The sequence below is a fragment of the Vanacampus margaritifer genome, chromosome 2 (genome assembly GCF_051991255.1).
Source record: "Vanacampus margaritifer isolate UIUO_Vmar chromosome 2, RoL_Vmar_1.0, whole genome shotgun sequence".
Taxonomy (NCBI): Eukaryota; Metazoa; Chordata; class Actinopteri; order Syngnathiformes; family Syngnathidae; genus Vanacampus; species Vanacampus margaritifer.
Window position 1 is genome coordinate 19396022 of NC_135433.1, and position 23500 is coordinate 19419521.

At 39.6% G+C, this 23500-nt stretch overlaps 2 protein-coding genes across 4 annotated transcripts in view; one reads left to right on the top strand and one right to left on the bottom strand.

Moving 5' to 3' along the window:
- Positions 1–22691, top strand: part of xab2 (XPA binding protein 2) — a 34586-nt gene extending 11895 nt beyond the window's left edge. For 2 of the 3 annotated variants that reach the window (XM_077558814.1, XM_077558812.1), the window contains exons 3-20: positions 15577–15725; positions 15823–15946; positions 16038–16235; positions 16310–16444; positions 16535–16699; positions 17821–17965; positions 18046–18197; positions 18914–19033; positions 19114–19245; positions 19492–19623; positions 19738–19851; positions 19935–20097; positions 20178–20368; positions 21354–21476; positions 21569–21740; positions 21843–21969; positions 22061–22164; positions 22261–22691. In XM_077558814.1, the coding sequence (XP_077414940.1) occupies positions 15640–15725; positions 15823–15946; positions 16038–16235; positions 16310–16444; positions 16535–16699; positions 17821–17965; positions 18046–18197; positions 18914–19033; positions 19114–19245; positions 19492–19623; positions 19738–19851; positions 19935–20097; positions 20178–20368; positions 21354–21476; positions 21569–21740; positions 21843–21969; positions 22061–22164; positions 22261–22322 (2445 nt within the window). In that variant the 5' untranslated portion in view covers positions 15577–15639 and the 3' untranslated portion in view covers positions 22323–22691. Of the gene's footprint in view, positions 1–15061; positions 15266–15576; positions 15726–15822; positions 15947–16037; positions 16236–16309; positions 16445–16534; positions 16700–17820; positions 17966–18045; positions 18198–18913; positions 19034–19113; positions 19246–19491; positions 19624–19737; positions 19852–19934; positions 20098–20177; positions 20369–21353; positions 21477–21568; positions 21741–21842; positions 21970–22060; positions 22165–22260 lie in introns of those variants that run through there. The other variant, XM_077558813.1, reaches the window with a different exon arrangement.
- LOC144044413 (myosin heavy chain, fast skeletal muscle) lies at positions 1483–11793 on the bottom strand. Its single transcript, XM_077558810.1, has 40 exons — positions 11747–11793; positions 11415–11640; positions 11149–11292; positions 10906–11062; positions 10789–10816; positions 10615–10720; positions 10272–10364; positions 10119–10182; positions 9925–10023; positions 9744–9847; positions 9499–9637; positions 9282–9400; positions 9034–9183; positions 8774–8944; positions 8379–8685; positions 8161–8228; positions 7991–8078; positions 7784–7901; positions 7569–7692; positions 7340–7476; positions 6966–7221; positions 6590–6832; positions 6308–6484; positions 6058–6203; positions 5878–5968; positions 5393–5782; positions 5168–5294; positions 4975–5093; positions 4634–4830; positions 4352–4535; positions 4103–4268; positions 3780–3904; positions 3354–3662; positions 3081–3284; positions 2853–2978; positions 2316–2486; positions 2096–2200; positions 1920–2015; positions 1697–1828; positions 1483–1588 (listed from the first exon to the last, which is right to left on the bottom strand). The coding sequence occupies exons 2-40, from the start codon at positions 11619–11621 to the stop codon at positions 1571–1573; spliced, it is 5805 nt and encodes a 1934-aa protein (XP_077414936.1). The 5' UTR covers positions 11622–11640; positions 11747–11793; the 3' UTR covers positions 1483–1570.
- Positions 22692–23500: the final 809 nt, after the last annotated feature.

The following is a 23500-nucleotide window of genomic DNA, read 5'->3' on the forward strand; positions in this document are numbered from 1 at the left end:
AATATATACTACACAGAAATAATACCTTATGTATGTATGTATTGTGAGCATGTAGTTTAATTATTTCACGAGAAAGATATAAACTCATTACTCCCCATGACAGTTATTGAGGTACAAATGTGCTGTAGCTCAGGATGAAGGATCACAGTTACCACTTAGTGCAGGCATGAAAGTGATATCACTGCTAAAGTCCATTGACATCGTTCATGAAATAGCCAGAATGTTGTTTGTGTAAGCTTCCAATAAATGTAGTTCTTGATTTAAAAGGACATTGCAACTTGTCATTAACGTCAATCGTCTTTAAACTGGGATAGCTTGAAGGAGAAGACAGATTGTGGCTGGAAGACTCATCTGAATTCCTCTGGTGTTAAGTTGCAGGACACTTGCATGTTTTAAATCTTTGTAATGAAAGGAAGCCACTCCCACCGTCCCTGAAGATTTCATTGGCCTCTTTCGTAAAAACTATTTTCTACCTCTGACTGAAATGTATCTGCAGCACTTAGTAATGAATTACGGCTGAATTCTAAATCTATTTTTAACCAACATTTTTCTGTGCTTGTAACACCAGTATGCTAGTTTTAAAGTATATTATAGTTAGTCTTAAATATTATAATAATCTCTTCATCTGTTGTGCACCATTTGTAAATGAGCAAATAAGTACACTTATTAGCCAATTCTCCATCATGTCTCCATACCGCCTTGCTTTGTGTTTAATTTTGGAAACACAGCCAGACATAAATGGTCTTCAGTTACCTGTATGCCAGGCATCATATTCCTGCAATAAAACATGCTCAGTCGGCAGCTATGTGAGTCCCTAAATGGATAAGTAAACACTTGGCAACTCATTTGAGATCAGGCCCAAAATAAGTTCCACACAAGCCAAATGAACTTAATCCATTTGCTGTACATGATACCGTAAGTCGCTGACATCTGTTAATGCTGCATGATGCATGTGTCACTGCAGTCTTTCAGTCAAAGTGGTTGTTGCTTCACTTTGGCAAACTTTCTGAGCCCTTATATAAGTAAAGATTAGGAGGACCTCCAATAGGCTTTATGCATGTGCCTGCAGGGCATTGGCCCCTACTTTTTTCATGTAGGTATTTTGTCGCTGTAGATACAACCACAATGGGACTTTACTGCAATTGGAGTATGTTTTTTGTACATGTAAAACTAATCACAAAAGTAGGAAGTAAGTTTTAGTGTTGTTTTTCTTTCATTTTCATTTTGGATTCTTTGTGAATTTAATAAGTATGTCTTTCAATCAAGTCCTGAATTCAAGTGTTTATACTGGGCTGCTTTGTGAAGTCAACAACTGATGTTGATAGTCCGTTGTAAGACTACTTGCTCAACGGGGTGAAACAACCCTCTCATTGTAACTTTTCATCAATCCATTCGTATTTAACATCACTTATTCTCATTCAGGATCGCTGATGTTATAGTAAGATCAAAGTCACCAGAAACAAATACAAAGGTACAAGATGGTGATAATAAATACATTCTTTATTGATGATCCCTTCATCACTTGCATCATATTTTATGTATGCTGTTGAAAGGCATCTTCATGGTACTCTTACTCAGCAGAGTCACTCTAAGAAAAGTAAAGAAGAAAAGAATCAATCAGTCGGAAGACCTGATTTAAAAAAACAAGAATGCACAGACATTGCTTTTTGTATCATTGCAATTGCCGAAATGTTACCTTTCCAATATCACGGCTCTTGGCCCTCAGCTTGTTGACCTGGGACTCTGCAATGTCAGCACGTTCCTGAGCCTCTTCCATTTCATGCTGGACCTTTCTGAACCTTGACATGTGAGTGTTGGCCTGCTCCTCCTGTGGTTTAAAAGGGCAGTATTCACACAGTTACAGTAGTTATGTCATTAAGTCATCGTGGAGATGATAAGATTCATACAAATCAACTTACAGCCTCCTCAGCTTGTCTCTTGTAAGCCTTGACCTTCAGCTGCAGTTTGTCCACCAGATCCTGAAGCCTGGTGCTGTTCTTCTTGTCCTCCTCAGTCTATAGATAAAAGATTACATCATCAGCAATGAAAGACATTCATGAGCTACAAATTTAGTTGTTATTGAGCTAGCTATTACCTGGTAAGTCAGCTCCTTTACTCTCCTCTCATATTTGCGGACTCCTTTAATAGCATCAGCCCCACGTCTCTGTTCGGCGTCAACCTCTGATTCGAGCTCACGCACCTATAGGACACATGATGTAGTGCATCTCTATTTTACTCTCAAGAGAACGTAACAATTCCTTTTTTACATTGAAAGTATATCCTGAACTGAATGCATTCCTAGTTATAGTTCATACCCTCGACTCCAGTTTCTGGAGTTGCTTCTTGCCACCCTTCATGGCGAGGCTCTCAGCCTCATCCAGACGGTGCTGCAGGTCCTTGACAGTGACCTCCAGGTTTTTCTTCATCCTCTCCAGGTGAGCACTGGTGTCTTGCTCTTTCTTCAGCTCCTCGGCCATCATGGCAGCCTGAAATTTTCCATTTAACTCAAATTTAATTATTCCTCACTAAGTGCAAACCTCTGCAACAGAATCCCGGTTGTATCGCGCTCCGCAATGAAATAAATGTTTTGTTTTTTTCAACTTTAGAAATGCGATTAATTTAATAAAATATGCAATTTTGTGTAAAGCATAAATGTTGATAAATCTGGGTCAGTGTTGCCACTTTGGCAATCTAACAAGGCCAGTATTAGAGATCTACCTCATAATGTTTTTTTGACTGAACGTGTTACCCATATTTTAAATGTGGATATTATGTTTTTAGGCGTGCCATAAAAACACACTACAAAAAATAGGTATAAAATTGCTATCAAGCTGGCACCGATGACAACTCACATCAGTGATAGCCTTTTTGGCCTTCTCCTCAGCATTTCGTGCTTCCTGAACAGCATCTTCAACTTCACCTTGAACCTGGACAAAGTCAGACTCCAGCTTCTTCTTGGTGTTGATAAGGCTGGTGTTCTGAATGTGAAAAAGACATGTATTAGATCTTTTTTGTATCCCAAAGTGTCTAACTATATGCTTGTTTGAAAAACACGTAAGTATAAATTACTGATCATGAACCTGGGAGTGAAGCAGTCCAACACGCTCACTTGCGTCAACCAGCTCCTGCTCGGCCACTTTGCGTGCTCTGTCAGTCTGCTCCAAAGCGGCTCTCAGCTCCTCAATTTCAGCCAGCATCAGACCATTTCTGCGTTCTACCATGACAACCTGTTCCTTCATGTCTTCCTGTCCTCTGATAGCCTCGTCAAGGTGCAATTGGGCATCCTGACAAAAAAACAAATAATCATTTTCTGTGTGCTATCAGAATTTCTGACGCAATGATAAGAATCTCACCTTGAGTTGTCCCTGGACATTCCTCAGTTGTTTCTGGGCTTCAGCAGCCTGTCTGTTGGCATGGCTCAGCTGAATCTCCATCTCGTTCAGGTCTCCCTCCATCTTCTTCTTAACTCTCAGGGCGTCATTCCTGCTCCTGACCTCGGCATCAAGAGTGCTCTGCATGGAGTCAATCACTCTCTGGCTGTTCCTCTTGATCTGCTCCATCTCCTCGTCCTTCTCGGCCAGCTTCCTGTCAACCTCGCCCTTGACCTGGTTGAGCTCGAGCTGAACACGGATAATCTTGGCTTCCTCATGCTCCAGTGTGCCCTAAAGGGAATGGTTCACATGGTGCCTTTGGTTACCCAAGTTACATGTTATCTATCCCATCTACTTGTCACAACCACATAAAATCAAGAGATTTGAGACACTCAAACATTGTTTTACCTCTGCCTCCTCCAGTGCTGACTGAATTTCAGACTTCTCACCCTCAACAGTCTTCTTGGCCTTTTCCAGCTCATGGATGCTCTTTCCACTCTCACCAATCTGTTCAGTCAAGTCGGAGATCTCCTCTATATAATAGTAAACATAATAAATGAATGGCAAATCATGTTATACAATTTTTCTTTGCAATAACAAAATAAATCCCATTAACTCCAGCTGAAGATGCTGTCAAAGGTAAAATATATTACAAAATATATATATGTTCTAGTGAAATGATTTTTTTAAATTCATATGAGGTTCATCCACTTTAAGTAGGAATAGCTCACGCTGAAGATTCTTGTTCTCCCTCTTCATGGTCTCCAGCTGATCCAGAGCTTCCTCATATGAGTTCTTCATCTTGAACATTTCAGTGCTAAGAGTACGAGCTTCCTTCTGGGATCCTTCCAGCTCTGCCTGGCCCTCCTCAAACTTCTGCTTCCATTCTGCCAGGACCTGAACATTTGGAGATATTTAGCAATGAAGTTATATGAAGTACTGCATTTCACTCAGTTCATTGAATTTAATTGCAAGTTTACCTTATCAAAGTTCCTCTGCTTCTTGTCAAGGTTGGCAGCCAGGGCATTAGCTCTCTCCACATCAATCATCAGGTCTTCCACCTCAGCCTGGAGCCTCTGCTTGGTCTTCTCCAAAGAAGCACACTTGGAGTTCACAGCTTCAATGGACTCCTCAGCTTCCTGGAGACGCTGAGCAAGCTTTTTCCTGTGATGGGCAATCATTTTTTTTGTTTTAATTGTTGTGCAGAAATTAGCTACTCTGAACACACAAATAGAATGTAGAGAGGTGTCTTAATTACTTACTTGGCCTCTTCCAGCTCTTCGGTGCGCTGGATAGCATCAGTCTCATACTTAGATCTCCACTGTGCCACCTCACTGTTGGCCTTGGACATTCCTCGCTGCAGCTCAGCTTTAGCCTCCTGCTCCTCTTCATATTGCTCTCTGAGCAGATCGCAGTCATGGCGGGAAGACTGAACAGCATGAGCCAGAGCATTCTTGGCCTGGTAAGCAAAGGAATAAAGTATTTGTTAGTTTTCTGTACAAATATTTTTCTTGGTTCATGCAATTATGGTCAAATCAGCTCAAACGTAGATGGCTATGAAGTACTGTATCGTAAAATATCAGGAGATTCATTCACACTATACCTTCACTTCCTCCTCAACAAGTCGTTTGAGTTCCTCAATCTGCTGAGTATAGGCCTGCTTGCCCCTGGTCAGCTGGGAAACCAGAGATTCTTTCTCCTCAATCTGGCGTGAATACTCACCTAAGAGGCAAAGTAACAATGGGTTCAAGGAAAAATGAAGGCCCAATGAAGATAATATTTTTTGGCTGACTTACCGTTTTCAGTTTGGAGCCTTGCCCTCTGTGCATTCATGTCATTCAGCTGACGGACATTCTCATCATATTTGGTCTTGAGCTCTGACAGCTGGTCTTCCAGACTTCTGGCCATTTTCTCCAAGTTACTCTATCATGAAAAAAAACAAACACATTGGGTTCTCCATATTTATTATATGGTAGCTGGAATTCAGATAAAAATATTTTGCGCTCATGAAATATTCTTGCCTTGGCTTTAGCAACAGACTCCATGTTGCTGGAGAGGTCATCAATCTCCATCTTGTACTCGCTCTTCTCCTTCTCCAGCTTTTGCTTGACACGCTGGAGGTTGTCGATTTGCTCGCCCAGCTCTGCAACGCTGTCAGCCTGCTTCTTGCGGAGAGCGGCAGCCGTAGCCTCATGCTGCAGGGTGGACTCTTCGAGATCACGACGCAGTTTCTGGAACTCAGCCTCACGCTTCTTGTTCATCTCAATCTGAGCAGATGTTGCTCCACCAGCTTCCTCAAGCCTCTCGCTGATCTCCTCCAGTTCCCTGGAAAGGTCCGCCCTCTGCTTTTCCACCTTGGCTCGGGCAGCCCTCTCAGCCTCAATCTCCTCTTCCAGCTCTTCAATACGAGCCTAAATTTCATGATTGTATGAACAAATCAGTGTATTACCAAAAACACAATAAGGCTTTCATATGTCAACTCATAAAAAAAAAAAAAACAACGTACCTGGAGTTCCTTGATCTTCTTCTGGAGCTGAGCACCAAGACACTGTTCATCCTCAATCTTGCTGAGTAGCTGGCTGGTCTCAAAGTCTTTCCTTTGAGAAGAAAAGAAAAATGTGTGTCATTTTATTTCTATTTGCAGCAGGAACCTCTTAAAAGGTTACCATTTGATTATTTCTCTTACTTCTTGAGTTTTTCATCTGATTGTTGTTTATCATTCTCCAGATCCATTACGGATTCCTGGGCCAGTTTCAGATCTCCTTCAAGCTTCCTCTTGGCTCTCTCAAGGTCCATGCGCAGCTTCTTCTCTTGCTCAAGTGAGCCCTCAAGCTGTTATTATGGTAATTTTGCAGTGTAAATAAGTAATGATCTTTAAAAAGATATACTTCCAAATTCCACCCGAATCCTTAATGTCAACGTAACGGCGTGCTTACATCATCCACTTGCTGTTCCAGCTTGGTCTTGGCCTTGGTCAGAGTGTTGACTTTGTCTTCCTCTGCCTGAAGATCATCCAGTGTTTGCTGGTGGGCCTCTTGGAGGGCTTTCTTCTCCTTTGTTAACTTGGCAATAGACTCATCTTGAGATGCCAACTCCTCTGTCAGGTTTTTCACCTGAAATAAAATTGTGATTTGTTAGTTAAGTATATAGGGTATGTACTTTATTTATTTCATAAATTAATTTGTAATTTCTGTGTAAATATGATAAAAAATAGACACCTTGTTTTCAGTGGCATGTTTCTCCTTCTCCACTTTAGCCAATGTGAGTTCCAAGTCATCAATATCTTTCTTCAGCTCAGAGCATTCGTCCTCCAGCTTCCTCTTCTTAGCTGTAAGCTCAGCGTTGATTTCTTCTTCATCTTCCAGTCTCTCAGTCGTCTCTTTGACTTTAGCCTCAAGCTGGATTTTGCTTTTAATGAGCCCCTCACACCTTTCCTCAGCATCTGAAAGGTTCTCACCCTCCTACATGCAAATTAAGAATTTATCCAATTATTGGCTTAATCACATTTTACATTTGGATATAATAGGTAGTTTGCCCAGACACCTGTCATTTAGAACAGGTCTATGCACAGCTTGTACTTTACTTTTTATTTACCGAAGCTATTTGCAGTTGCAGGTCATTCTTTTCCTGCAGCAGGGAAACCATCTTCTCCTCCAGTTCTTTCTTTTTGCCCAGAGCAGTAGCCAGGTCCGATTGCATCTTCTCATAGTTCTCCTTCATTTGCTGCAACTCTTTCTCTGTCTCAGCACTCTTCAGGAGAGGTTTGATCTTGAAGTACAGCTTCAGCCATGGCCAGTTTTTCACGTTCATGAAGGAACGGAGATTGTACTGGATGCTGAAGATAGATTCTCTGGGGGTGGGGGGGAGGTACACATTGACATTTTATTGCAATATACCTTCTTTGGGACTGCTGTTGGTTAGATGCACAGTAAATAAGAATACCTGCATGATAAGCAGCTTAGACTTACCTCCTCTCCATCATCTTAACAAACTCTTTCCTCATCACATATCCTCTGCAGAGAGCCTGAGTCATGGTCACCAATGTAGCCAGTTTCTCATCTCTCATCTCTTCCAGGGTACCCAGCAGACCAGCTTTGAAGAACACCTAGGTCAGCAATTGAAGTAAATGAGCTATTAGCAAATATGTATGCCACAAAATATATACATGTAATCTCTATTTGTACTCTGGAAAGGCACCTTTGTGTGGCCAAATTTGTACTGAGTGTGATCCACATCAATGGAGCCCAGAAGTTTCTCTGCTGCCTTCTTGTTGTCAATGAACTGACCCTCAGGGATGACACTGGCATTCAATACTTTGTATCTGTGAGATAGGAAGCATTATGTTGTTACTTTGCATATTATCTTGCCACACCCTCATTAGAGCTCCAGTAAAATTTGGAGTTTATTTTCACCTCTGCTTGAAATCACCATAGAGAATTCTGCTGGGGAAGCCCTTTCTGCAGATTCTGATGCCCTCCAGCACTCCGTTACACCTCAGCTGGTGGATAACCAAGAAGTTCTCCATAAGACCTGAATGCAAATGTCTTTAGTCAATTCTATTTTTTATTTTTTCCACAGCGACGGTTAAGGAAAATTGCTCATTCAGTAAAACATCTAACCTGGGGTTTTTGATTCGTTGGGAATCAGGCAACGCACAAAGTGAGGATGAGTGCTCCTCAAGTTGGTCATCAGCTTGCCCAAGTTCTCCTGTGAGATGAAACATGACCGTTTTTATAAAGGTCAACTTGAAATCATGGTGACATAAGATGTTATGGTAATTTCATTTTACCCTGAAGAGAGCAGAGACAGTCTGGAAAGAACCACCCTTCTTCTTTCCTCCCTTCTTTGCACCAGAATCTGTTTTTCAAAACATGTAATTGTGTTACTGTCAATAAGATACCTACACTTCATGCATTTCAACAATTTTTTTAAGCAAGACATACCAATATTATACACATTCAATGTCAGTGTAATTGCCGATTGTCAGCAACTACTTGAGCTTCATACCTTCTTTTGCATTATGGGTGGCATACAGCATAGCCAGCAGTTTGTTGGAAGACTTCTGATAGAGCTGGACAACGGAGTCATTCAGTGGGTCCTTGTTCTTGTCCAACCAGCCATTGATATTGTAGTCCACAGTACCAGCATAGTGGACCAATGAGAAGTGGGCCTCGGCCTTGCCCTTTGCGGGCTTTGGCTTTTCAAAGGCCTTGGTCTTGCCAAGATGCTGATCATGCAGCTTGTTCTTGAAGGTTGTGTCAGAGGCCTTGGGGAACATGCACTCCTCTTCAAGGATGGAGAAGATGCCCATTGGCTGAAGTAAATTGACAAAAAAGAAAGTGTCAGAAACTAACAAAGACTTTTTAAATCAAATTGAATCTTGCCTGAGAGATTGGGCTCACCTTCTCAATAAGCTCAATGCAAGCAGCCAAGTCCATACCGAAGTCAATGAATTCCCAATCAATGCCTTCTTTCTTGTATTCCTCTTGCTCCAGGACAAACATGTGGTGGTTGAAGAACTGTTGCAGTTTCTCATTGGTAAAGTTGATGCACAGTTGTTCCAAGCTGTTGAACTACAGTACACAGATATACAGCATAATTAATCCAGTGATGTGTTTGTGATTGTGTGTGTGTGTGCTGATTTGAAAGTTCTGTCACTCACATCGAAGATCTCAAATCCAGCGATATCCAACACCCCAATGAAGAACTGTCTTGGTTGCTTTGTGTCCAACATCTCATTGATGCGGATGACCATCCACAAGAACATTTTCTCATAGATGGACTTGCACAGAGCTGACACAGCATTGTTGACCTAGAAACACAATTTCGTATAAAATTTTATAGAGTTTGCATGCTTATTTGAAATGTTAATATGAATGGATTTTGATTTTGAACAAATTTTCTTCTGACCTGTGGGACGGTCTGGCCTTTGGTCACCATCTCGTTACCAACCTTGACTCTGGGGTAGCACAGTGATTTCAGCATATCAGCTGAGTTCAGGCCAGTGAGGTAGGCGATTTTATCAGCCACTGATTAAAAGACAATTATTTGCAATTTGCTTAAAATTTAGATACGCATATTAAAACCCTTGATACAGTTATTTTAAAGATATTATTACGAGACATACCCTCATTGCCATCAGGCTCAGCCTGCTCCTCACGCTGCTTCTGCTTGAATTTCATGTTGCCATGATGCAACACAGCACCAGTCAACTTGTAGATGCCAAGTTTCTCTTCTGCAGTGAATCCCAGGATGTCAATCGCGGTCTATAACGTACATTAGCCATTGATATTTGGTTTGAATTATTCTTTCCAGTTCTAATGATAGAACAAGCTTGAATAAAAGTATTTGGAATTGTAATTGTATTCTTACATCTGTTGCAATGAACTCCTCAATATCATCGATGCTCTTGACCGTGATTTCACCCTGACTGACCATCGGGTAGTCATATGGGTTGGTGGTGATCAGAAGAGCCTCTGGGATAAAGTGGAGGCAACACATAAATATTTTTTTATATTTTTCTGATGTTTTTATTTTACTTGTTAAGACATACCTAGCAGCTCGGGCTTGTGTCCAGTCATCAGCTGATAGAAGATATGGTAGCTCCTCTCCGCAGACAACTGGAAGGTGACACGGGACTTCTCCAGCAGATCTGTCAATTTTTTTTTTTTTTAAAAACATATAAGTATTCATATGGGACCAACATTTAATGTGTGTGTGTAATTCTTGTGGTTACTGAAAACTCACAAGTTTCAATATCAGCTGAGGCCAGCTTGCCACTAGTGCCAAAGTGGATTCTGATGAATTTACCCTAAATGTAGTACCAGTAACATGTTACTTTGGTTTGTTTGTAGTAAATATGCAAGAGTTAAAAAAGAGTGTTACAATTCGATGACTTACAAAACGAGAGGAGTTGTCGTTCCTCACAGTCTTGGCATTACCGTAGGCCTCCAGCAGGGGGTTGGCTGCGATGATTTGATCTTCAAGGGAACCCTACAGGGCATAATTATGCTGTCAGCAAAGATTTTATTTTAGGAGACTATCTAATTAGGCTCCTCCAAGAGATGGACATATGTTCTTTCGTAATGTAGCTTTTTGTAGCCATTTTTACAACATTACTATTGTTGACACTGAGACATTTTAGACCTTAAATGCCAAGATTCAGACATATGCAGGAAGTGGGTATCTGTGAAGGACAATTTGGATCGGGTCTATGTTCTTTTCAGTGCAATTCTAGTTTTACCTGGATCTTCCCAGCCTCAGGCTTCTTGGCTCCAGCAACAGCAATTGTTGCAAAGTACTGGATGACACGCTTGGTGTTGACAGTCTTTCCGGCACCGGATTCTCCACTGGAGAAGAAAATATTTCAGTGGAGTTTCTCCAATTATCATATAAAGTTGTTGTTGTTATTGCTTACGTGATGAGGATAGACTGGTTCTCACGGTCTAAAATAAAAGAAGTAATCAAAAATGATATCTACTAATTGTAGTTTTTACAATGTCTTGATTCCGGGACATTAACAAAAATATATTACCAGTGAGCATGAACTGATAGGCATTGTCAGAGATGGAGAAGATGTGGGGTGGCGCTTCAATCCTCTTCTTGCCTCTGTAGGCATCAACAACCTTAGCGTCGTACACAGGAAGCCACTTGTAGGGGTTCACCACGACGCAGAACAGGCCGGAGTAGGTCTGGAAAGAGATCGCATTGCTCTCATAAAGCCCGCTGACTGTGTGACAAATCCATTACTTCAGTAAAATTACTGGCATAGACTCACGTAGATCATCCACGATGCAAAACGCTCTTTGAGGTTATACAACACGGCGGGCTCATTGAGGTGGGTCATCATGGCCATGTCCTCAATTTTATCGTACTTGGGAGGGTTCATGGCATGAATTTCATCTTCTTTGACGGTGACTGTCTGTATAGAAGATGCAGTAAGAAAGAAAGGAGGAATTATAGTATTCTATGGCATTGACTCTGACTCTATAAATGATGTAATACAGTACTGCAATAGTTAGATTTTTTTTGTAATTCACTTACCTTTCCAGCAACTCCAAGAACCTCAACTGTAGCTTTGCCACCCTCTTTCTTGATGAGTTTACCCTTGAGGTACATTTCATCAGGAACAGTCACAAAGAATGCCGTTTTGGCATCAAATGGTGTATTCTGAGCCTCGATCCTCTCCTTCTCTGGCTTGCGGAGGTAAATGGACGCAGGCCCATAGGAGTCCATGTCTTTGTCCCCCATGATGGCACCTTATTTGGGACTGAAAAAAAAGGACAAAACATTAGTTTAGACATCTTAATTCTAATGAACAAGACAGTCTTTCAAATAATAATAATGGTGATGTGTCTGACATTCTGACATCATACCTTACTTAAAGAAGAAGGGTGGGGCACAGTATTTTGGTGGTGGCCTGAAAATTGCGATAAAATCATAAAATGATCACGGTTATATATATTTTTTAAAAACTAGGGTTTTCATATAGAAGTTAAAATTTGGAAGATGAATTAAATAATACATGTAAAGAACTGATAATTTTAGTGTATGTTTTGACTTTCATAAACAGTTATTTATAGAATTAGCCATACTAGTAACAAGCCTTACTACTGGATTAAATTCAATTTAAGCATTGTTCAAATCACTACATCTTAAGGTTTAACTTGGATTGTATGAAATAATTCCTTAGAAAAGGCATTGAAAAGTATTAGGATAGATAAACAATTTAAAGTCACACAGCACTAACCTGGGTGAGATGCCAGTCAGTTGTCAGTGGTTGTGAAGCGCTTGGGTTTATATAGGCGGGACATGCCAGGTCAGCAGGTGTACGCCACTCGATTTGGTCAAGTATCTCTGTCATCGTCAGAGACATCCTTTGACATTGGAGCCTTGGAAAGCTTTTTGTGTCTGAAGATGAAACTGTAAACCATTCATGTTTGCAGTAAAGCAGAGAGAAAAATAGTGGTAACACATTCAAAATTAAAAGAATGATTATCTTTTGTTGAGCATCTAAAAGTCTTCATCCTTTTTTAGATGAAAATGCCGCTGGTGTTAAGTTACAGTGCTTCACAATGATTCGAACCATTGAAATAATAAATTAAACATTTTATAGGGGCATTTTGTGTCTCGAAATGAAAAAAAAACAATTATTGTAACATTATAATTTGGTTTGGAAGTGATATGGTATGTAATACTAGTAATTATCTAGATAGAAATGCTTGACCTAAGCCAATTAAATGTTAGGTATGACAGCAATGTCTGAATGATGACTTTAAATAGATGATAGTGATGACGATGAATTAATCAACCACTCTTTAAACCCCTACTTTGTTTCAATAAATACTGGAACAGATTTTGAATCTGGCTTACTTGCAAGATATTCATCTCACATATTTACAATTTGAGCTGCCTTTACATCTTGCATAGGTGGCCAACAATTTTGAACCCATCTGGTTTTGGTGTATAGTTGCAGAACACTTGTACAACTTATCTGCCTCTAATAAAACCAAATAAGAAGACATGGAGTTCAAATGCTTATGACACCATCCCTTAGAAGGAATGGTGGAACATTTGTCAACCAGACCTATATTAAGTCCCACTCAGGTGTCAAAGATCTTCATCCTTGGAATACATTTGATTCTAAGGATGACGTTAAGATGGAAAGTCACTGTCCTTGTAAAACTATATGACTGAGACTTTAATACGCTGTAGGCTCTAAATCGGATTTGCATCTGTCTACAGATCTTAGACAAGTATGATTGTTATACATGTAAAAATAGAGCTTAAATCAACAGAATATTGGCTTATGAACAAAAACATCTTTGATTAAAATGCCATGTCCGCAGGCCATCTGCTCCATGATTTAGGAGTATCATTTTGACCTACAAAATAAAATGGCTTAGATTTCCACCCTCTAACAGTCAAGATATGGACCAAGATTATGAATTGACAAGATGCCTACAATGTACTGTGCAGCCAGCTCTTGTAATGTTTATTGAACTAATTGTTTTTGAAATATTACTCTGAAAACATTGTAGGCTACTACACTGTATTAATAGGATTTTCCAATACGATTAAGCCCGAACAACTACAGTTAAATCTTGAATGAGGTTATTTTGGCATGATTTAACACTTACATTATCAATGGTTTCAAAAGGGGGAGTTTTTTTGTCAAGTACAGTGGAGGCATAGAAAGCTATGTTTTATTTCTAGATTTGTAGTAGTAAGGCTAGCCTATGTGACAAGGAGCAGCCAGTTTTCTATGACATGCATAACTTTAAGTGCACTAGCACAGTCAAACAGATTCGAAACAAATCCGTATTAAAAGCACTTACCCTCAACTCCGATTTGATTATTATCAGAAAGGTACATATTAATTTAATAACACAGTCATTTTTGCTGTTGCAGTTTAAGGTTTGGTCCAAAAAAGGTGAACTTTGAAACATCTCTTGTTTTGGATCACATTTATTTTGCAGATGAATCAATTGAAGGGTGTGGTTTAGTGTCAACAGTGTTCCCTGAAGAGAATGTGTCCCATAAAGAGTCATTATTCTGCGTCTATTAATTGTGACAAATGACAAGTAGGAAAAAAACCCAGATGATTTATATTCAGAGGAAAAAAAGGATGTCCTATACATATACTGCAGATAGTGATACTCTTCATACTTGTATATGCGTATTGGATTACATATATGCTGAGAGCTAATACCAAAGTTTGACATATATGAACAAGTGGGTTAGGGTGTGCCTCCTCCTATCTATTTTTGGAAACTTCTGACATCCATTTATTTCTTTTTCTTGTTTTCAATTATTGTAAACATGAATTCATTCTAGAATAGTGCCAGCAATAATATTCTATGGATTTTAGCAGTTAGAGGTGACTGTCATCAGATGACATTTAACATCTGACCTGAAGCAATTTGGCCTCAGAGTTTGATTTATAGTTAACACAAGGTCAGTTTCTCTTCCTCTTTAAGTATTATATTAATGCTGATTGATTATTGGATTGTACTTCACGGCCAACATACTTTAAATCACTCATTACTCAGTCACCATCTAAATAAAAGTATGTGCAGTTATGACCAAATTCACTCTCTAATCTAAAACAAAATGTTACTTAATTGCATACTTAACTTTTTTTGTTAGACAGAAAGAATAAAATATTAAAAGGATGAATGTATGTATGGAAGTTTAACAGCATCAGACAGTATTTATATATTATATTATATTATATTATATTATATTATATTATATTATATTATATTATATTATATTATATTATATTATATTATATTATATTATATTATATTATATTATATTATATTATATTATGCGTTGTAGCCTGTAGGTATTTATAAAATAAACCATTTAAATGAAAGTTCAATAATCTTAAACCAAAAACATTAATTCACCCAATATCCGAACCGTTTATTCTCGCACTGGATTTTTAAACATACGAGCATGCAGCGGTTACATTAATCCATAGGATTTGCTTGTGCCAAATGCGGAAGTAGCACGAAAGACTGACAATTGGTCAATCTAATCTAATAGGAAAATTGGCTGAATACCATTAAGAATACTTTTAACTCAATACAATTCTGATATACAGCTACGATAAATTGTGAATTTGTGTCTGATTTGAGACATTTGGGGAAGCAATTTAACGTGTTACAACAGATGGGAAGACTTTACGGCTGCGCCGAATTCACTTGTCATTGGCTCACAGGGAAACACGTGACTGCAGTGTATCCCCGTCTGAAAAATCTCACACGCTTGGGAAAGTCAGCTAGCTAGCTAGCCTTAGCCAAAGCTAACAGTACTCATTTACATTGAGGTCGCAAATTACCGTGGTAGAGATGCCGTCGGTAAATGGAAAAGAGGATGTTATATTTGTAAGTTTTCATTTAAATACGCTATTTAACTAACTATACGAAAAACTCGCGGGTTGCTAAGAGCTAAGGCTAACGCTAGCTGGAGTGCTAGGTTTGCGATGTGTGGATGACACTGAGCAAGGATAACTTGTTATTGTTTGGAACTTTGTTGTGTGACCGCAGTTTGGATGTTGAATATATTTTGTTATTCTATTATGTTGTGTACAATTTAGCTCATCAAGAAATTGTACGTGCCAATGTATGAAAATAATCTTTGTGGTTTTACGGTTATTGAGATTCGTCAAGTGTGATTTTATTTCTTGTTGTATTAGGAGGACGATGATCTGCCGTATGAGGAGGAGATTATCAGAAATCCATATTCAGTCAAGTGTTGGATGCGTTACATCGAGTTCAAACAAAATGCGCCAAAATCCATCCTCAATATGATCTATGAACGGGCTCTGAAAGAGCTACCTGGGAGGTAAATGTGTTTTTCAGAGCTGTACAGTATTGCGTATGTTTGAGTCAAAAATCGAAGGATGTAGTAACATTAAAAAAAAAACTATGCTTTCCCACAGTTATAAACTATGGTACAATTACCTGAGGGAGAGGAGGAAACAAGTCAAAGGGAAATGTATAAACGAACCAGTGTATGAAGAAATAAATAACTGCCATGAAAGAGCACTGGTGTTCATGCACAAGGTGATAACTACGTAAAGGAGCCAAATACTCATTCATTTTATGTTTAATGAAGTTGTTTATTGACATTGTGCATCCATCTGCTTGACGCTAGATGCCCAGGATATGGATAGATTATTGCCAATTCCTGGTATTGCAGTGTAAGATCACAAGGAGTCGGCGATCATTTGACCGTGCGCTCCGAGCTCTTCCTGTTACTCAGCATCCACGCATATGGCCTCTCTATCTTCGCTTTGTCCGAAGTTTGCCCCTGCCTGAGACAGCCATACGAGTCTACCGCAGATACCTTAAGGTACTGACGAGCAAGAATTGGCAATAGCTGTTGCGGTTATTGTTGAAAAATTAAAGCAAATGATGTTTTTGCAGCTTTCTCCAGAGAATGCAGAGGATTATATTGAGTACTTGAAGTCTGTTGGCCGCTTGGATGAAGCTGCTGTACGTCTAGCGGCTGTTGTCAATGATGAAAGCTTTGTGTCCAAAGAAGGCAAATCTAACTACCAGGTAAGGGTTTCCCCATTCCCTGAAAATTTATATTTGACCCCAGCATGACAAATTTGTAATCATTATATTCATATATATTTCTTGATACAGTTGTGGCACGAGTTATGCGACCTGATTTCGCAGAACCCCGACAAGGTGACTTCTTTAAATGTTGGTGCCATCATCCGGGGTGGACTCACTCGTTTTACGGATCAGCTCGGCAAGCTTTGGTGCTCCTTAGCAGATTATTATATCAGGAGTGGCCTATTTGAAAAGGTTTGTAAACAAAGAACTGTCCAACGTGCACAACTTTGGATATTCTATACTATATTTCCTCAAAAATGACCTAAACTCTAAGTTATACTTTTTGAATAAACTAACCGCTGTCATGGGGGAACAGGCAACAAGAAACGGGCAGTGGCCACGGTAAAAGTCATTACTGCAAAACACAATACCCACAGAAGTGGCATCTTTAACCCATTAAGGCCTAAAGCGCCTGGCAAATCATGCCTCTAAAACTCAAGGGTGACTTTTGTGTCAACCCCAAAAAGCTGAAGTTTTCCTGGAAATTCAACAATATTAAAAATAATTGATAGCTCCTGAAGCAGATAGAAAAATAATTCCAAGACATTTCAGAGCTGACACCTGTGTGGTGTCCACACAAACCTAAGTTTATTATTATAAACCTTCAATACATCTTTTTTTTTTTTATAAAACGACAAACAAATGTCGCATCTGTGGGTTTATAACTCCAAATATATTTACCTTTAACACTGGAGCGTAGTTGTGATAACCTCGAGGGATCGTGTGGTAATTATTCGTTATCCATTCCGTTACAAAGCCGTCAAAATTTTCAACATCCTCATTGTCTACAAACATATTTCTTAAGAATATGTCACTGTCTACTCCTTACACTGATTTGAATTCCTCTCGCGCCGTCGTCAATCGCGTCATTTCTTTCATAACTCCCGCGAATCTGCATCAACCACAAACGCTCGAATAAAATTCCAGGACATGCTACAAGGCCCACATTACCCTCTCGTGCATATTCTGATTCATTTAATCTGCTAAGAAACCAGGAATTGGGCAAAACAAAACCAAATAACATATCTGCTCTCCCGGTTTTAAAGGGCGAAGCGTGGTCACGCTCTCCCGGCTAACAGTAGAAGCGCAGTCATGCGCTCCCGGATGGGTTAAAGCCAGCATTTATGCAGATTTTAAAGGAAAATGATCGCCAAAGAGAATTAGGTTTTTGAAAAAGACAAATGACAACATCCCCCTGCAAACGCCCCAATACGTGTAGATGATTGTTACTGCCTGCAGTTGAGTAAGGATATGAGGAAATGCAGGAAATACACATTGGAGGGTAGAACTTATCTATGTTATTTGTCTTGTAGGCCCGTGATGTGTATGAGGAGGCCGTTCTTACAGTGGTAACCGTCAGGGATTTTACACAAGTCTTTGACAGTTACGCTCAGTTTGAGGAGAGCATGATCGCAGCCAAGATGGAGACCACCTCTGAGATGGGCCAGGACAAAGAGGGTTTGTGTGGTCTTCAAAAGTGGACAACATCCTGCTCATCTGTCACATTTGTTTATTCACCTTATCCTTCACTCCCCAAGATGACATCGACATGGAACTTCGCCTCGCCCGCTTTGAGGAGCTGATAACACGGCGACCTCTTCTTCTGAACAGTGTACTGTTGCGCCAGAACCCCCACAATGTCCATGAGTGGCACAAACGTGTGAAATTGTACGAGGGCATTCCACGACAGGTGAGTTTTTGGCTTTTCGACAAATACAAAATAAAAACACTTACCGGCAAGCGGCATGGAGCAGGTGCTAACATGCAAACTAACCATTTACCAACTTGACTGACTCAATGCCCCCTTCAAGGCACAAGCCAACACACAGATACTGTTAACCCTGGCGATTCTCAAGTGGTAGGGACCGAACCCTGCCGCAAATTGAAGTACTCGCCAACCTTTTTGAAGCTGATTCAGTTACTGGTTTGGTCATTGTTTTCCAATGCAAAAGCAGATAACTTCAAATGTCTCATTTTTATTAAACACGAAAGATAATCCATCTATTTTCATGTAGTACTTAAAAAAAATAATAAGAATACTTTTTGTTTAGAGATTGAAATCAGGGTATTTGGACAATTTTAAGTTAAATGATGGCTCTGAATGATTACATAATTATTTAAATAGTTGTCAATTTCATAAACGTTTAGTTGTCGATTAATCAGTTAATTTTGACAAGTAATTACACTTCATAAAACCAGGTAATTTCTTTACATTCAATAAGTGCTATTGTTCTTCAAAAAGGATGAATGACATTTCAAGTCATTTAAACAAGGAAAATTGATTTAATATGAGTAAATTGGTCATGGAACGAACTAGTCTTGTTAAGTCGGGGTACCACTGTATACTAAAACTTTAAAACTTAACATTGTGTCTAATGCATTATGTACCTTCCCTCCACCCTACAGATCATCAACACATACACAGAGGCAGTGCAGACTGTTGATCCCATAAAAGCTACGGGGAAGCCTCACACGCTCTGGGTCACCTTTGCTAAATTTTATGAGGAAAATGAGCAGCTGGATGATGTAAGTACACACAGCCTAAATGATGCTCAATGGACAAGCTGCAAGAGCAATCAATACTTTGAAAGCTTTGTGTCGTTTAGGCCAGGACCATCTTTGAGAAGGCCACCAAAGTGAACTACAAGCAGGTTGATGACCTGGCTACAGTGTGGTGCGAATATGGAGAAATGGAACTCCGGCATGAAAACTATGAGCAGGCACTGAGGATACTGAGGGTGAGACATGCCTTTTTATTTCTGGGTCATAGAAGTCAAATATTTAAGGTCACAGCAAGTCAATAACACAGTGTTCCCCGACCCCCAGTAGTATGTTGTAGTTTATCAACTGCGGCCTCGTCACATTACAGATTTTCTTTTCTTTTTTTAAAATTATTTATATATACACACACACCTCTGTATATTATGTAGTCAATATGAATCACCATTTACTGTTTTTATACTCTATTTATTTGATGACTTAAGAAAGCTACAGCCATCCCATCCAAGAAGGCTGAGTACTTTGATGCCTCTGAGCCAGTCCAAAACAGAGTCTACAAGTCTTTGAAGGTTTGGTCCATGCTGGCAGACTTGGAAGAGAGTCTCGGCACATTTCAGGTATGTATCTGCTTGTACTTTTGCTTTTTGTTCATTAATGCATCCAGTAAATTGCCACTAGTTATGTGTTTATGTGAACTGTAAACATGTATCCTTATTCTTCTCTCCCTCCAGTCTACAAAAGCTGTGTATGACCGCATTATTGACTTGCGCATCGCCACGCCGCAGATCGTCATCAACTACGCCATGTTCCTTGAAGAGCACAAATACTTTGAGGAGAGCTTCAAAGTAATAACATGGCAATGTATATGTTGTATACCTTTTGTTGACTAAACAATATACTAATGGTCCCTGTTGAATGCATTGCCCAGGCATATGAGCGTGGCATCGCTCTCTTCAAGTGGCCAAACGTTTATGACATCTGGAACACTTACCTCACCAAGTTCATTGACCGATACGGAGGCAAAAAGCTGGAGCGAGCTAGGGATCTATTTGAGCAAGCTATCGATGGCTGCCCCGCTAAATTTGCCAAGAGTGAGTAGCTTTTTGAAAATCAGCACTTATCATCCACATTGTTAGATCTAACATGATTCACACCCTGCACGTCGTTCCAGCCATCTATCTGCTGTACGCCAAGCTGGAGGAGGAGTACGGACTGGCACGTCACGCCATGGCTGTTTATGAAAGAGCAACGCAGGCGGTAGAAAACGAGGAGAGACATCAAATGTTCAATATCTACATCAAGAGAGCCGCTGAAATATATGGTGTCACGTACACCAGGGCCATCTACCAGAAGGCTATTGAGGTACTTTTAGCTGTTGTTTTGACTCTCACCAGCTGTCATGACTACCAGGCATGCACTGGTACATCTTTTTTCAGAAGTAGAATGAATACTTAGATTTCAGTTCTCACTGATTCTGACTACGATACTTTACAACCCCTTTATGTCTTGTAATTGTGAGGAAAATGTTTCATTTTAACATCCAATTGCATATTTCACTCATCTGGTGTCTGAGTCTGAACACTAGGGGGCTCTATTTCTGCATTCCTCACAATTCTGCTAGGCTATCAAATAAAATACCATAAAACAAAATCAATCATTACAATTGTATGATTGTATAGTGTAGGCATGGGCTGATTTATATTCTGATGGTATGACAACTGTGGGCAAACATTGCAGTGTCACGGTCTTAAAATTACTAAAATATCCTTTAAAAAAATAATACAGTAAATAAAAAAATGTTGGGGGCATTGTGCATAATCTATTTAATTTTTTAACAAATACTATATATATATATATATATATATATATATATATATATATATATATATATATATATATATATATACAGTATATATATATACATGGTACATTAAGAAACATTTGACCATTTTAAGTTTAAATAAATAAATGTTGACACATTCGTGGCTGCGCTGAACTGCCAGCCAGCATTAATTGCACAACAAAACTGATACAGAGATGGCACACAGATTACGGTGTAGGCTCATAAAAATTGACGAAAACTTTTGTCACACAAAAGCGAGCATGGAGAGAATGTGAACACCTGCTGTATTAATCAACTACTGTATTCCGGACCATCAATAAAACACACAAAACTCTTTTGCCAGTTGATGCCCGATGTTTGAGCGGAGTTTATCAACCCTTTGGGAAAAATTTTATGATTCCAATACCTACAGACATGCAATATCGGTCGGTGCATCCTCCTTAATAAGTATAATGCTTTTGTACTTTCTTTAAGTGGCTACATTTCCCCCCCTTATTTCTTCAGGTACTCCCTGATGAGCATTCCAGGGACATGTGTTTACGATTCGCTGATATGGAGAGCAAACTGGGTGAAATTGATCGGGCCAGAGCCATCTATTCTTACTGCTCTCAGATCTGCGATCCCAGGGTAGGTGCAACTTCCTACTGTGTCGAGTTACGAGTGTCCCATTTTCACCAAGGATTTTCACATGTATTAATTTCTTATTTTTCCTCCCTCAGGTCACAGCTGTTTTCTGGCAAACGTGGAAGGAATTTGAGATCCGCCACGGAAACGAGGACACCATTAGAGAGATGCTGCGAATCAAGCGCAGTGTCCAGGCCACATACAACACTCAGGTCAACTTCATGTCATCTCAGATGCTGAAGGCCACAACGAGCTCCACAGGCACCGGTAACATGACTGCTTCTGGTTCTTGTCCGCCTTGGGTGGATACGAGAAAGTGCTGAATTAGTAATTAATCATTAATTGAAACCACTTTTTGTGTGTGTCCAGTCTCAGATCTTGCCCCAGGTCAGTTGGGAATCGACGACATGAAGATGTTGGAGCAGAAAGCGCAACAACTTGCAGCAGAGGCAGAGCAGGATAAACCCAAGCCAAAAGAAAAGATTCTCTTTATTAGGTCTATCTTTTTTTGTATGCCGATTACAATTATCCACATTTTAACACATATTGAAGTGTACACAAAATGAACTTATTTTCTGCATGTGCAGGAGTGACACATCTCGCAGCGAGTTGGCCGAGCTGGCTAAACAAGCCAATCCCGATGAGATTGACATTGATGACGTGGATGAGGACGATGGGCAGGGGCCGGAAGGTGAGTGACACGACAGGCTTCAAATGTTGTTGTTTTTTAAACTTACTTTCATCCAAGCATGCTTATCGTTCCCCACCTTGTCTTCCCCTCTTATAGAGGTGCAGCTGGAACAGAAGAGCGTTCCCACTGCTGTCTATGGGGGCCTGAAAGATGATTGAGCAAATCTTCTCAAGAACACTCACTGACTTTTGTAACCTTTTTATCATATCATAAAATCTACATTTGTGTAAATTGTTGCATTCAGTCCTCAGTTGTGTGATGACAGCATGGTTTCCTCCCTCCATGTTTTGCCTGGAGATAGAATCATGCACTTCTTAGTAATGACCACAATGGGTCAGGCTTTCTCAAGTTTGTGGTAGAGTAATTGAGCAGGCAGGTGAATTATGTTTGAGTAAATGGGAATTATTTCATCCATTTTTTGTTGTTGTTTAAAAAGTCTAGCCTTAATCAAATAAAGGAACTTTGTACTTATTTTTTTGCATAATGTCCTGAAGAGGTAAAACAATAAAGACTGGTAATACAAAGCATTGCATGTTGGCAACATTAATGTAACGAGGTTTACCATTACATTGTACTGGTTTTCAGTGCTGGACATTCTAATATTTCCTTGAATTTATAAAATTTGTGTAACTTAAAAAAACAAAAACAAATTAATATATGATTGTCACATTCCTTAGTTGAACTTTCCATGTGGGATGGACTTTGTACTTTTCCAAAAGTACCAACAAGTAGAGAAATATTTTCACAATTAGATTAACATAGTTGAAAGGTAATCCGCTTAAAAAGTTACTGCAGTGGGATGCAAGCCGAGCAACATCATGTGATGAGGCACCCTTGGCATTTGCTTTGCGCAGATGGTGCTACTGCAAAGTGGAAACAAGGCTTCAGAACAACTACAAAGAAACTCCCAATTTTTTAATGGGTGAATTTCAGTTACACGACTTTACAATGCGTTGGGCAGCCATAAATTAGAGGTTTTCAAACTGGGGTCCCCCGGAACTTTGGAGTTTGGACAATAAATGACCATTAAAAATAAATATTTGAAAATCTACAAGAAGACATTTACTCCTCCCTGCCTATGTTTTGGGCCAATTAAAAGCACTGATATGACTAGTATTTACAATTACATGTATATATCCCTGCAAGAATATGCTGTATATATTTTTTAAATTAAACAGATCTTACATAAATCAAGCCCTATTGTTCAAGAACAAAAGGCGTAAATTTCCCCAAAATATTATAGTCATACTTCTACTTTATGTCATTGGGCCCCGCAGTGAAACGACAACACCTGTAAATCAGCGTCGACGTTCACAACCAGGAAATCCCGCCTCCG

Bases quoted from the DNA above. Each gene is read 5' to 3' on its own strand.
- LOC144044413 (XM_077558810.1), bottom strand. From the start codon at position 11,621: ATGGGGGACAAAGACATGGACTCCTATGGGCCTGCGTCCATTTACCTC. The intron at 7,693-7,783 runs GTGAAAATAAAC...CCTATCTCACAG, and splicing joins TATGGTGATTTCAAGCAGAG to ATACAAAGTATTGAATGCCA. The intron at 5,969-6,057 runs GTAAGAGAAATA...TTCTTCTCAAAG, and splicing joins TCAGATGAAAAACTCAAGAA to GAAAGACTTTGAGACCAGCC.